This window comes from Suncus etruscus, chromosome 6 (assembly GCF_024139225.1).
Source record: "Suncus etruscus isolate mSunEtr1 chromosome 6, mSunEtr1.pri.cur, whole genome shotgun sequence".
NCBI lineage: Eukaryota > Metazoa > Chordata > Mammalia > Eulipotyphla > Soricidae > Suncus > Suncus etruscus.
The window spans coordinates 132,509,474-132,523,261 of record NC_064853.1 but is presented as its reverse complement, the minus strand read 5'-3'; the positions used below and the strand labels follow the sequence as shown (position 1 = coordinate 132,523,261).

The following is a 13,788-nucleotide window of genomic DNA, read 5'->3' as shown; positions in this document are numbered from 1 at the left end:
AAAGATCCCCAAAAGCATCATTCAGATGCAGTCCCTAAAACAAAACAAAACAACCTAAAAGTGAACATAGAAGGGCCAATAGCACAGCCATATGGATTTGCCTTGCATATGGCTAAACCAGGAAGGAAGGTGGTTCAGATCCTGGCATCCCATATGGTCCTGAGCCTGCCAGGGGTGTTTTCAGAGCACAGACCCAGGAGTAACCCCCCAAAAACAGAAAAAGAACAGAAAAGCTCCATGGAGACATCCTGAGAGGATCAGTGGCGTTAATCACATCCTAAGAAAATGTCTAGGTTGGAGTAATAGTAGCATGGCTGATGCCATTGCCTTGGGATAAACAGTATCTAGATTCCCAATGCATCACACCGCTCTGGTCAGAATGCAGAGCTGATAATGAGCACACTGAATAAGTTTCAGGAACAAGGCATGGTTGGGAAGTAATTTTCAGCCTTCACTGCATACCAAAGAAACAAGCACACAAGAGAACCTAGAAGTCATAACAATTGAGTCGAATAGTTTCTTTCCTAGTTTAAACGAAGACTAATGAATACTCCCGCCAAAGCAAGGCATAGGTGTGTTAAGGAGACAAATTCAGAAAATTGCTCAGAACTGATTTGATACAAAGTCAAAGTCCAGAAGTGGGGAAGACACTCGTCCAAGATCCATCAGGAGTGATTCTAGTCACCCAACAACTGCCTACCTTCTATTCCCAGTCACCTTCACTGGCTCTCACCAGTGGAAAAACTAGCCACCTCAAGTACTACTGAGTATGCACCATATAGGATCGTAACCCAATCATTGAGAGTGTCCCAACGATTAGTTTTAGTCTCTCAACATCTTCATGGAGACACTTAAGGTGGCACATGAAATTGCCTCCCACATGACACTGCCTACAATGACAGCTCAGCTTGTTCTGATTAAGAACCGGGATAAGGATGGCTGCCAGATTTTCTCTGGAGTGGAAACACTAGGCCACTCCAGGTGGAAAGGTCTCATGAGATTAACGGAAATAAGTTGCTGTTTCAGGAGGTGGAATGCCCTAAAATCTTTAGTGAGAAGTTTCAGCGAGGAGTGGGCAAGAAAAACTATTTCTCATCAGGTTTGACAGTGTAACACTTAAGTAGGGACATTTATCATTCACCTCTGTGATGAAGCTTGGCGGGAAATAATAGAGAGAAGCAGTGCTACTTTATTAAAATACTGAGTTTATTTCACATGTATATTTTTGTCTCCCCACCATTTCCATCTGTCTGACCACCTCTACTACTATGTCCTATCATAACATTCCATACATACTTAAAACCAAGTAAAAGGGTGGAGTTCCATCTTTAAAAACTAAACAGGCATTTTGGACAACACATTCTTGGCAATGAAACCTGGACAACATTTATCAGACACGGCAGGGAAAAAGTTCTCACTCTGCATTATAAAAAGGACAGCCAGATATCAACTGTTACAGAAATGAAATAAGACGGAAAATTTTTTAACAAACTGTTTAAACTATTTTCTTAAAGAGACTTCCTCCACTGCCAGAGATCTTGAATAGCCTGGAAAAAAAAAAAAGCAATGTGGTTAGGGAACCACAACACTTCAGACACCAATAAATCAAACCCCGTCTCTCCTACAGTTCACCGTATCTATTTTTCATTCTACCACCAAAAAAGTCCACACTACATAATTAAGAACTGATTTCAAAGAACTCATACTCAGAATAATTTTACATCAATTCAGACAAAATCATGGGATTCTTTGTAAGCAAAGCCAATTGTACCAATTCACTACAGTTTAGTTCAGAAAATCAAGAGGAAGGGTTGATATCAATTTGGCAAATGTCAACTCAGCTTTAGAGACTGAAAAAAAAATAGCAGGCAGTGAAGCTTATTTTTGAGCCTATCCATGCATGTGTACTACTTAAAAAAATTATGAATCATATCCTTGATGCAGTAGAAATTCCTCAATTCCTTGTTTTACAGAATTCGCTGATACAAACCAAAAGTCTACATACATTTCCTACACCCTGTGAACTAAATGTTTTTTGATGAAAACATGCTCAAGTATTTAGGAGCGACTTCAATAATAGTAATCTTATCTGTATATAGTTTAGGTCTAACAAAATGTGCTCTAAAAAACTCCCTGTCCCATTCCCAAGCACTGAGGTTCAGTGGTCATGATCCCCAACTTTTCATGTTTAAGGCCCCTGGGTTCAATCTGAGCTGCCAAGTGCTTCACACCCCAGACTAGTGGGTACTCTACCTACTGTTGTTCACTGTTCCTCAGAAAATACTTCACAGCCAGGGACAGAGCAGTAAATAGTACATTTGCCTTGCATATATATGGCCAACCCTAGTTAGATCCCTGGTATCCCCATATGGGCCCTCAAGCCTGCCAGGAGTAATTTTCGAGTGCAGAGCCAGGAGAGTGTCATCCAGTGTAGCCCTAAACAAAACAAAGAAATTCTAGGGGACTTTCAAATTTCAAAGGGGACTTTTAAGTCCACATAACATCAACTGAACAGATTCAAGATTTTATACACGAAGTCCATGTCAGCACCTCAGGTTCAAATTCAAGTAGTTGACATTTTCTAGGCACTAAATATGGTGCCAGAAAAGGGGCAACAAAAGGGCTTAATACAGGAATTAAGGTACAATTAAGGTTACTCAGTAACCCCTATTAAAAATACCTTCCAGGGCCCGGAGAGATAGCACAGCGGCTTTTGCCCTACAAGCAGCCGATCCAGGACCAAAGCTGGTTGGTTCGAATCCCGGTGTCCCATAGGGTCCCCCGTGCCTGCCAGGAGCTATTTCTGAGCAGACAGCCAGGAGTAACCCCTGAGCAATGCCGGGTGTGGCCCAAAAACCAAAAACAAAAAAAAAAAAACAACCTTCCAGCCTGCATGGGGTCAACAGCAAAAATGGTGAAGCAGTAAAAAAAAAAAATTGTACTTTTAATGTGCTATTTCTTTTCAGATCAATGAGAATAGTTCTACCATTTCTCAAAAACTGAGGCCAGACATCCCAGGTAGCCAAATGGGATAAGGAAAACCACAGCTCATTTCCTATGTTGACCAAAATTCAAGGCTGTTCAGTGACTAAGCCACTGACCTTCCATACAAAGCTTGGAAAAATTTACTAAAAGCTATCTTCTCTGCAGCTGCCAAATAAATTCTTAGTATCTACATAGTTCACTACAACCTGAAGGATGATTTCAAAGGAATATGGTCCCAACATACGGTCCCAGAGTATTCTAGGTAAGGGTGTGCTTGCCTGATACCTGGCCAACCTGAGTTAAAACACCAGCACTGCATATAGTCCCCAAACCGACAGGACTGAACCCAGGGCATAGTGCAAGTAGGCAAGCCCTAAACATAGTAGGATATGGTCCACCCCCACCCAACAAAAAATAAAAAAGGGAGCTAACATTTAAAAAACTAAAGAGAGTAAAAAAAAATTTAAACGTAGTCATGACAAGAAAGTTGTAACATTACCTCCTGGTCGGTCATCCGGAAGCAGTTTTTCACGTAATTGATAAATTTGGCTTCCACTTTGGGAAGAGAACCACCCTATATTAAGATAAAAACACAGAAAAGTATGCCTTAACACCAATGTCCATTCCTTATTCAAGCCTTTCATTTTGGTTTCTTTAGGCCCAGAAAGACATCTTCACGACACCTCGGTTTACAGCAACCCCATGCTATCTTGGTAAGCTCCATATTCTCCCATCATCCTAAAAATAAACACCATGCTTAACAGCTTGAGTCTTTCAGTCTGAGACACTACAGGAGCTTGACACTTTCCAATAGGCTAGTGGCATGGATTGCTATTAACATCTTCTAGTATACAACATCCTGTAAGTCCAGTGCAATCCTAACCTGTGTTCAAAGTGTTTATAAAGCTGAAGAAGGAAATTGCTTCATCCATCTTTCATCAAAACTTGGCACTTCAGGGCTGGAGACCCCCAGTTCAGTAATAGTAAGTTTGCCTTGCACGGGACCAACCTGGGTTCAATCCCTGGCATTGTATTTTGTACACTGTCAGAAGTAATTCCTGAGAATAAGCCAGTAGTGAAGCCTGAACACCAGTCCCCAAACGGGCAAATGTCCTTCAGACATTGAAAGAACTGTAAAAGGTCTAACAATTTTCAAAGTATTAGAACAACTTCAAATTATCTTAACTGAAAAATAAGCCTTGCTCTAATTTTCACCTTAAAAATCACTGTCATTCTTAGATTCAATTTATTGAACATCTAGGAAGATACAAATATAATTAAAATGTAGTCAAGGTGAGGCAAATAAATGCACGAACAAATAAAGCCATATGTGAAATTTCACTGAATCCAAAATGTCCACAGTCCAAAGAACACGCTTTAGGAAAGAGGGAGCTTGCTTCAAACTTGGGAGGAAATGTGGCCAGGGAGGAAAGGGAGGAAAGTGTAAACTAGGAAATTTCAGTCTGGGCTGATGATGATACTCAGTAGGTACTATCTCCTTTTCCTCTTCTCCCCATCTTTGAGCTTAATTTATCAGCACTGTAAGTAATGCCCAGGATTCTTCAACATGCCTACAATTAAAGCGAGAGAGCATGATATTAAAACGGAATAGGGTGGGGGCAGGTGAGGAAACTAGAAGTTTTTTTTTGGGGGGGGGGCACTAAGCTAGCTCTAGGGATGGAATCAGTGATGACAATGATCACAGTAGTATATCAGAAACATCCTGGTTCAAAGATCTCCCAACTGATTTATCACACCAGATGAGACCACGTGGAGGCCAGCACTCGTACAACGTGAGGAGAAAACTTATGCCTCAATGGCCCACTTATTATGCCCCAGTTAGGGTTCTCAACTATTCCAACTGAGTTCTCTGTAGCCACAAATTCCATAATGCCTTCCTTTCTTACTGTCAGTTCTGTGCTCATATTCCCAGTGTGTACACAACCTAAATCTTAAGTGTACTCGTTTTGTCCACAAATTCGAGGTACATGTAGCAACAAATAAATCCCTTCAATTTTATGGGAAACGCTTTCAGTAGCTCCAGAGTAATTATTTGCATACCACATCAAGCTGTCTCTTGTCTAGCCATGAGCAGTTTCATAAAACTCTCACGCCCTCTGCTGGCCCCACAGCATCGTAGGACCAGGACAAAGTTTTAGATGCTTTAGCAGTGGTCCTCAATGTCACATGTTGTATTTGGTCCCGTTTTGTTTCTTCACTTCAAAATAAGATATAGGCAGTATGTATAGGAACTTGTTCAGTTTTGCTTTTACTATTGTCCGGCATTCCAGTGAGGGACAGTGAACTGGGCCCCTGTATATAAAGTTTGAGTGCCACTGCTTAATGCATCACTTTGGACATTTCTCTTACACAAAACACTAACTTCAAATTAAGAAATCAACTTAGAGATTTACAAGTGCATGCATCTAGCAAGAAATCCATTTCTGAGTAAAATCCTCACACCATCCCACTCCCATGAAAGTACTATTGTAGGGGGCCAAAGTGCTCATCTTGCACAAGACAGAATCCCATTATGGTCTCCTATACATAAGAATCATCTGAGAACTGCCAGGTGTGGCCCAAAACTGAACCAAAAAATGCACTTCTAGAGGCAAAATTTAAGAAAATGGAATCTTACCTTCTCTATACTTGCTTGCATTTTTGCCTTGATGTCTTCTACAGAACTGGGTCCTTTTGGCGTTTTAGGAGATTTTTCCTGTTTTTTGAAGGATTCTTGACTCTATGGGAAATTTTTAGTAAGTCTTGCTGAAATCCACTACCCGCAATTCCCTCCATTTTTTTCTTACAACCTTGTCTTTAAAAGAACAGCAGCTGTTACAGCTGATCCTGATTCAATCCCTGACACTACATATGGTCAGCTGAGCACTACCAGGGATAAGCCCTGAGATGTGTGAACCAAAACCAATACCCACCCAAGAAAATCCCAAAGAATCTGAACTTTCATTTATATTCAACACCAGGTTAGTTTTTTATACTTGTGTTTTAAAGCCAGACCACCAAGAATCAAGGATGTAAATAAAGCTTGTAGGACTCCCCAATCCCAGAGCTAACGTGAGACCTAGTGTTGATCAGACTCTCTACAGGCCCAGGATTGGTAGTTCTGCATTCTCACAATACATTCCTACAAGCAACGGAATTCCTACAGGAAACAGGATCAGAATATAATTGCTTTATTCAGCTGCCTGCTGAATAAAATGCAATCAACGCATCTTTTTTCTAGTTTTCAAAGTTCCAAAGCAAACTAAGTTACTGAATTATAGTTCAGTAACAGCTTCAACAGAGAAAAACCAGCTAGTATTAATAGCCTGTCACTTACTTTTGATCTTGGTGTTGAAGGTTTTGAGTCTTTTCCATTCTGGTTTGATTTTTGTGAATTTTTGCCTGGAGTATCTCTTATAGACTGTAACAGGGAATTAATTTGAATCAATGTCTACTTAACAGATACTGGTACAAATAAAAATGCCTGATGTAAGAAAAACACTGAATGAGATAAGGCAGTAATTTTGACAAGAGGCTTCCAAAAGTTACCAGAAGAGATCAGTTTCCACCCCACTGACTGGCCAACTGGAAGTAAATCAACTCCCATTCCCAAACAACCAATTACAAATCAAGGGAAAAGGCTTTAAAATATTCCTGTTACCTTGCTATTTCTGACAACCTTTCTCCCACTTACTTTCTTTACTGGAGCTTTTTCTTCAGCTTCCTCGTCATCAAAATCTTCTTCATCATCACTAAACAAAATAAAAAATGGTAACTGATTCAGGGTGCTCAAACATCTCCAAAGACAAGCCTAAATGCCCAGGTAACGAGACCTGTGACAGACAACTGTCTAAGATCTGAAAGTAATCAGCCAATTCTAGTTATGTGCTTTCCAAGTGGCAGCACTACAAGAGGTGGAAGCAAAAATGTCAAACGTACAAAATCTATTGTGCATTAATGAACACAACATCCCACTAAGTAGAAAGAGATGGGGAGCTGGGCAACTCAAGTGCTCAGGCTTATTCCAGATTTTGTGCAGTAGCTTTGACTATGTCATACGTGTGTGACCTCCTCACACTGCCACCACAAAGGAGTGGAAGCAGAAATATATTAAATGTAAAAGAACACTTACTATCTCCTTCAATTCTACATTAAGGTATTTTCTTTTCTTTTTTGGTTTTTGGGCCACACCCGGGGTCACACCTGGCAGTGCTCAGGGGTCACTCCTGGCTCCACGCTCAGAAATAGCTCCTGGCAGGCACGGGGGACCATATGGGACACCAGGATTCGAACCAACCACCTTTGGTCCTGGATTGGCTGCTTGCAAGGCAAATGCCGCTGTGCTATCTCACCAGGCCCACATTAAGGTATTTTCTAAGATTTGGTATTAAAAGTGGACAAAAAGGGGGCCGGAGAGTTAGCATGGAGGTAAGGCGTTTGCCTTTCATGCAGATAGGTGGTTCGATCTGTGACCCCCCCCCCCCAAAAAAAAGTGGGCAAGAAAGTATTTATCAAAGGTACAATATACAAAATGTAAAAGATGGGGGTCTCTTTGGAGCATTTGCTTCTGAAAAAAACTTTATGTATCCTATTATACTGGCACTGTGTAATCAGTGTAGCATCAACCTTTTAAAATTGTGCTAAAAGCATGTCATTTATACAAAATGTCTACAAGAGGCCAGCTTTTAAAAATAAATTAGCTGAGGGGAGAGGTTACTTTCTGAGAAAAACTTTTTTCACCACAGCATATTTTCCAAATAGAAAACACAATCTGAAGGGCCACTTTTCCCATATTTAGGGGGAGAGTAAAATTTGCTGGTAACTACTCATACAAGTTTATCTTCCATGGTCTTGGGTTAATTCTGGCTTAAGAATTGGATTTGGATCCCTGGATCCACTTTCCCCACCTAAAATATGACATAACTTAAATGTTCTTGATGCAGGGAGAACCTTTAGCCTAAAAAAGGAACTTGAACAACGGCAGGTAGCAAAACTCTGCTCGTCCAGTATTCTACTTACAGCATCTACACTTCACTTTCCTCCCTTGCTACCTACACAATGACAACTTCATTGACATAGATGAAAACATGTTTTCATCATTCCAGACAAGCCTCCAGGAAAACAATTTAATTCCTTCTCCAAAAGCCATCAGTCTCAGTGAGACTTTTAAGCTGTACATTCACTTATTACCCCACAAAGGTAACCTGAAAACTAAATAACTCAGGAGGCTAGTCCTAGTCTTTTATAAAAGTAGAACTATGTATTAAAGTAATTAGCTGTTTCATCTAGGATGGACAGATGAACAGCAGCACTTTATTCTTTGGAGAAAAAAATAAAGCTTACCTTTCCTTATTTTGTATAACAGACTCGGCTATTTTTGCCTTGCACATAGCCAACCTAGGTTTGATCCCTGGCATCCTCTAAGATCCCGAGCTCTGAGGACAGAGCCAAGAGTAACCCCTGAGCATCACCTGGTAAATGGTGAGTCTGTACAACTGCTAAGTGTCCAAAAGCATACTCACTCATCGTCATCATCATCATCGTCGTCTTCATCATCTTCATCTTCATCAGCAGCAAGCTTTACTTTTTTCTAAAAAAAAAGGAAAAATTAAAAAAGCACTTAATGAGCAAATGATTATATAACGCAAAGCCAGAATTATACTCATCACGATGGGGGCTAGAAATGGGCTGAAGGCATCATGGCCTGGCTATGCCTGGTATTCAGATTTGATCTATATAAGCACACCAAGTCACCCCCCCCCCAAGAACCCCAAGAATCCAAGGAAACAGGTCCTACATACCTGAGGAACCTTACTGCCACTTCCAGGGGCAGACCGTTTTCCGGATATGCTTAATAGTTTCACATCATCCTCCTCTTCATCTTCTGACTCTGCATCTTCCTCTACAGCTAAAAGAAATTCATCACTCACTACCAATACCAAGAAATTCAGCCAAAAGCCAACTTAAAGTGCTCCTGGCCCCAGGTTGTTACTCACATAGGCAAGGGAACTGTACTAGAAAAACCCATTGTAGGAAAGTCATACATACCCACCAAATGCTGCCCACTGATATGCACAGGCCCGGAACCACACTTCAACCGCAGAACCACTGGGGGTGTGATTTCAAAGCCTCCAAGTGAAACCTAAAGCAGATTAAAAAAAAATAACTAAACAGGCTAGGCTCAATACGTATTATAAAACCACCGTATTTGTTTTATAGGTCTTTTTGATAACATAGTTTTAAAAAAAAAAACTATGTTCTTGGTATAATGTAAATAGATATAAAACAGGGGTCAAACTGGAAGACAAACTCATTTGGGCCATGCTCCTTTTATAGGAAATAAATCCAAAGTGCCTCAAAACCTCTAAGCCAGTAGTCCTCAAACTATGGCCCGCAGGCCACATATTGTATCTATTTTGTTTCTCCATTGCAAAATAAGATATATGCAGTGTGCATAAGAATTCATTTATAAGTTTTGTTTTTACTATAGTCAGACTCTCCAATGGTCTGAAGGACAGTGAACTGGCCCCCTGTTTAAAAAGTTTGAGGACCCCTGCAAGCAACAGCCTCCTAATTGCATTCAAGATTCCTTGTTTCAAGCCCATTCTGGGAAATGACTGGAATAGACGGACATGTCCTTCCCTTCTGTGGATGGTACGCTTACCGTTGGCTGTACAGACATTTTCAAAGTTGCCAGTGTGACTTTAATTGGACTGCCTTCGTAATTCATAGCTTCTGCTTCAACAATGTGTAACTCATCCTTTGCACCAGCCCCCAAACTGACCTGTGAACAGAAAAAAAAAGGTTCCGCTCTGCCAACAATCCCTCATTTTCTTTGACTGTTATGTCATTGATGATGTTTCCAAGTTCCGTGGAAACCTCATCATCTCCACTTTGGAATATGTGACAATCATCACTTGTGCTTTAAATAGTCAACCCTATACTATCCGAAACCCACTGGTTAAATGATTATGCCACCTACCCACAAGGGATCACCAAAGAGTAAGCAGGGGGATATCTGACTGCATTCCAGGAACTAAGTGAAAGTCAAACTTAAATTTAATTGGTTTCACCTGATTACAAACCTTAGTGGTAAAGATTCTGCATTGGACACAGGCAACGACTTAAACTACAAACATCCCAAGTCACAATTGCTGAAATGTTCTTGTATCCAGTCAGACTCACCGTTCTCAAAGACAGTTGGTGCTCATTTTCATCATTATCCACTTTAAAGTGGTAATCTTTGTCTGCCTTTAGTTCACAACCTGTAAAGGCAAAGAAATATTAACTGCCTGTGGAAACATGCTAAATCTGGCAAAGACCTGAAGCTAAAATATTAAACATGGGAAAACTCCATCCTCGTGTACAATGTTAAACTTTGAGGCTTGTTTCGGACACCACCCTCTAAATCATGCCCCCAGCAGAAGGATAATGTCCAAGATCTTTAGAAGCCAAGGACCAATGTTACCTTCCTCCCACTTACATAGTGTCAGGACCAAAGCATAATTCACTTATGTCCATTGAACTGCCCACCGCTGCTGTACAACATTAGGTTGCTCGATGTAAAAAACATCAACATCGTGTCTTAAAACCCCCTTTGTAATACAAAGGGAAAAATCCGCGCAGCCCCGGCGTGTGCCTGCAGTGGGGGTTCGTTGGTCTTGGCCAAATTCCAGCCTCCTTTGGCTTTTAAACAGAAGCGTTCTGCTCCACGCCAGCGACGACTCACCGCCACCGCCACCGCCTGGCCTTCCGAATCACAGAAGGCACCGGTGGCAGGGCCGGCTTTCAAAACCCGTCCCGTCCCTGCACTGGCACCCCAGGCTCCTTTCCTCCGCCTCCTGCCGAGTGGGCCCCCAAACCAAAGGCCCGAACGGCAGAAGGGAGGAGCAGCGAGGGGCCGGTCCCCACCCCGGCAGCAGCGGGTGAGCCGGGAACAAAGGCCTCGAGAGTCCTGGGGCGACCCTGCCACTGGCCCCACTGCTTCCCTCCAGAAACGCGAGGCTCGGGCTGGGGGGGAGCCGGGGCCCCCCACCCGCGACGAGGCCCCCCGGAGGCGGCGCCCACCCCCCTCCTCCCTGCCACCGCGTGGCAGCCACGTGCTCCGGCGGTTGCGGCCTCCCCGCCCCCGGGGCCCCCCAGCCCGCTCCATCCCCGCAGCAGCCACTAGGCTCGGGCCTAGGACCCCTAATGACCCAGAAGGGGCCCCCCAAGATCCGATGTTGTACGTTGCAACTGATGGCCCAGGAACCAGCACCAGCTGGGCCCGCTCCCCGCTGCCCATCGTGGGGCTGCGGCAGGAGACCCAGGTCGGAGCCGCCTGTCCGCCCGCCCGTCCCTGCAGGCCTCCCGCCCTCCACGCACGGCCACAGCGTTCCCCAATCCAAAGCCATCGGGCCCGGCTCGGCCTCCCGAGCGCCCCGGCCGGCCGTTACCGAAAAGGTAGTTCTGGGGCCTCAAGGGGCTCATGTCCATGTCCATCGAATCTTCCATGGGGGGCTGGCACGGGCACGCGCGGCGGCAGAGGCGGGCGGCGGTTGGGGCCGAGCACAGCACAGGAGAGGCGCGCGCGGCGGACTCGCACCAAGGAAAGGACGCGGGCTCCCTGCGCGCTTATATAGCAGACTCAGATCTCGCGAGAGCTCCCCCTAGTCTCGTCTCCGCGCGCGTGCTCGGCAACACCCCCTCCCCGCCCCGGCGGGCTCTCGCGCAAGCGCGCTGGCCGCCTCCTCGGCTCTACCTCTCCGCCCCGGCTCCTGCAGGTACGCGGAGGGCTCCCACGAGGCATGCGCAGTCAGATCGCGGCCCCACCCCTCCGGCGGCTGCTCCCGGGGCGCTTGCGCGCTAGCCTCGTGCGGAGGGGGGAGAGAAAGCGAGAGGCGAGCGCGCACGCGCGCACGCGCAGGCTGCTGCTCTCCCTCCGGCCGAGGCGGGTCGGGCTCGTGCCCGGCGAGTACGCAGCTGCCCACCTTGCAAAATGGCGGCAGCTGCGGGCCTAGGGAGATGCTGGCTGCTTGGGAACGAGCCAGGGACCCCCTGTTAGTCAGTCAGCCACCTCTCCTGAGCCCCTCGAGTTTCTCGGGCCTGGTCGCATACCCTCTCCCATGCACAGCCTGCCCCGAGGCCAGGGCTTGGAGTTCTTTGTTCCAGCCACCCCAAAAACAAGCAAATGCTTCTTGGGGTGTGAGAGTGGACGACCGACTGGGTGTTCTCTAAAGATGGAGCCCCCGGCTTTTGTGCCATCTGGGGTTTTTTGGCGGCTAGTAGCTAGGCAAGAAATGGCCCCTGCTGGCCAAGAGCCCTTCTAGTGGGGTTCGCACTCAGGCCTCACACAGTGGAGCCCAAGGGGTGGCCCCCAGGGAAAGGGTAGGCTCCATTCCGAGGTGGACACCCCTGGAAAGGACATCCCAAAGCTTGGAGGTTGGGTTGGGCCCGTCTCAGGGTCCCCTTTGCAGAATCCTTGAGGACGACATCGACAGGTCAATGTGATGGGGTGGCTTGGAGAGGACTCAAAGGTCTGAGCCCAGGCTCCGTGTGCATGAGTGCCCCCCTCCAGCACTTAAGAACAATCCTTCAAAAAATAATTTAGTACTGTAAGCAATAAAAATAGGGACAGCTAGTGCTCACTTCAGCAGTTCAGTTTCTGCTTCCAATTTCCATCCTTCAGTGGCCTTGTGGGCATCTAACTCAATGACACAGCACCACCTTCTATGGCATTTCCCTCATTTGGTGGGAGTCTGGAAGAACTGGCTTGAACTTTAGTCTGTCTTCATGTTTGTGGATATTAGCTTGCTCCTGCACTTTCATTTTATATCCAATGGTGCTGAACTGCAAATTTCATGTCTTTTACAGTAAAAGTCATGGAAACAGTAATTTTATAGGCATCCATTCCCCTTTATAGAAGTTTTGTATTTCTACCAATTTCTTTTTTATTTTTATTTTTTTCATTTGTTTGTTCTTTTGGCAACACCTGAAGTGCTTGCTTCTGACTCTTCACTCAGGGATCACTTCTCATGAGTTTTGGGGACTATAAAAAGTGCCAGGGATCAACCCAGATTAGCCATATGTAATGCAAGTGCCCTATCAGCTGTACTGTCACTCCAACCTTCATTTTATTTTTTCTTCTTAAGTCACTTAAATTGTCAGTAAATGCCACACTTTGGAATTTCTGGCCTTAGTTGTAAATCATATTATCTTACTGTAAACTTAATTTGTATTTGGGCTAGAGAGATAGCACAGCAGTGAAGCATTTGCCTTGCATATGCCAACCCATTTTTATCCCCAGACCACATATGGTTGACCAAGCACTGCCTGGGGAGCAGTGATCCCTCACTGACCCCTCACTGATCCCCTCACTGATCCCTTACTCCCTGGCAGTGATCCCTCAGCATCCAGCTAGAAATAAGCCCTGCATACAATCAGGTACGGCTCCAAAACAAACAAAAATAGTGTATAAGTTGATAAATCCTAAAATAATAGGTACCTTGAAACTCTTAGCCCAATCAACAAAATACTAATTAGCTCCATTGCCACAAGAATTTTCCATCTCCTTCCTTCCTTCCTTCCTTCCTTCCTTCCTTCCTTCCTTCCTTCCTTCCTTCCTTCCTTCCTTCCTTCCTTCCTTCCTTCCATCCTTCCTTCCATCCTTCCTTCCTTCCTTCCTTCCTTCCATCCTTCCTTCCTTCCTTCCTTCCTTCCTTCCTTCCTTCCTTCCTTCCTTCCTTCCTTCCTTCCTTCCTTCCATCCTTCCTTCCTTCCTTCCTTCCTTCCTTCCTTCCTTCCTTCCTTCCTTCCTTCCTTCCT

The 13,788-nt window shown here is 44.6% G+C and overlaps 1 protein-coding gene across 2 annotated transcripts; it reads right to left on the bottom strand.

Annotated features, from left to right (window-relative positions):
* Positions 1-1,185: 1,185 nt before the first annotated feature.
* Positions 1,186-11,579, bottom strand: NPM1 (nucleophosmin 1). Of its 2 annotated transcripts, none has more exons than XM_049776082.1 (11): positions 11,421-11,579; positions 10,171-10,250; positions 9,650-9,769; positions 9,034-9,127; positions 8,787-8,893; positions 8,508-8,575; positions 6,680-6,737; positions 6,323-6,406; positions 5,624-5,725; positions 3,485-3,559; positions 1,186-1,547 (listed from the first exon to the last, which is right to left on the bottom strand). In XM_049776082.1, exons 1-11 carry the CDS (start codon positions 11,476-11,478, stop codon positions 1,509-1,511), a joined length of 885 nt encoding a protein of 294 aa, XP_049632039.1. In that variant the 5' UTR covers positions 11,479-11,579; the 3' UTR covers positions 1,186-1,508. The 2 variants fall into 2 exon arrangements, with proteins under 2 accessions (XP_049632039.1, XP_049632040.1); XM_049776083.1 differs by having other exon boundaries at positions 8,787-8,887.
* Positions 11,580-13,788: the final 2,209 nt, after the last annotated feature.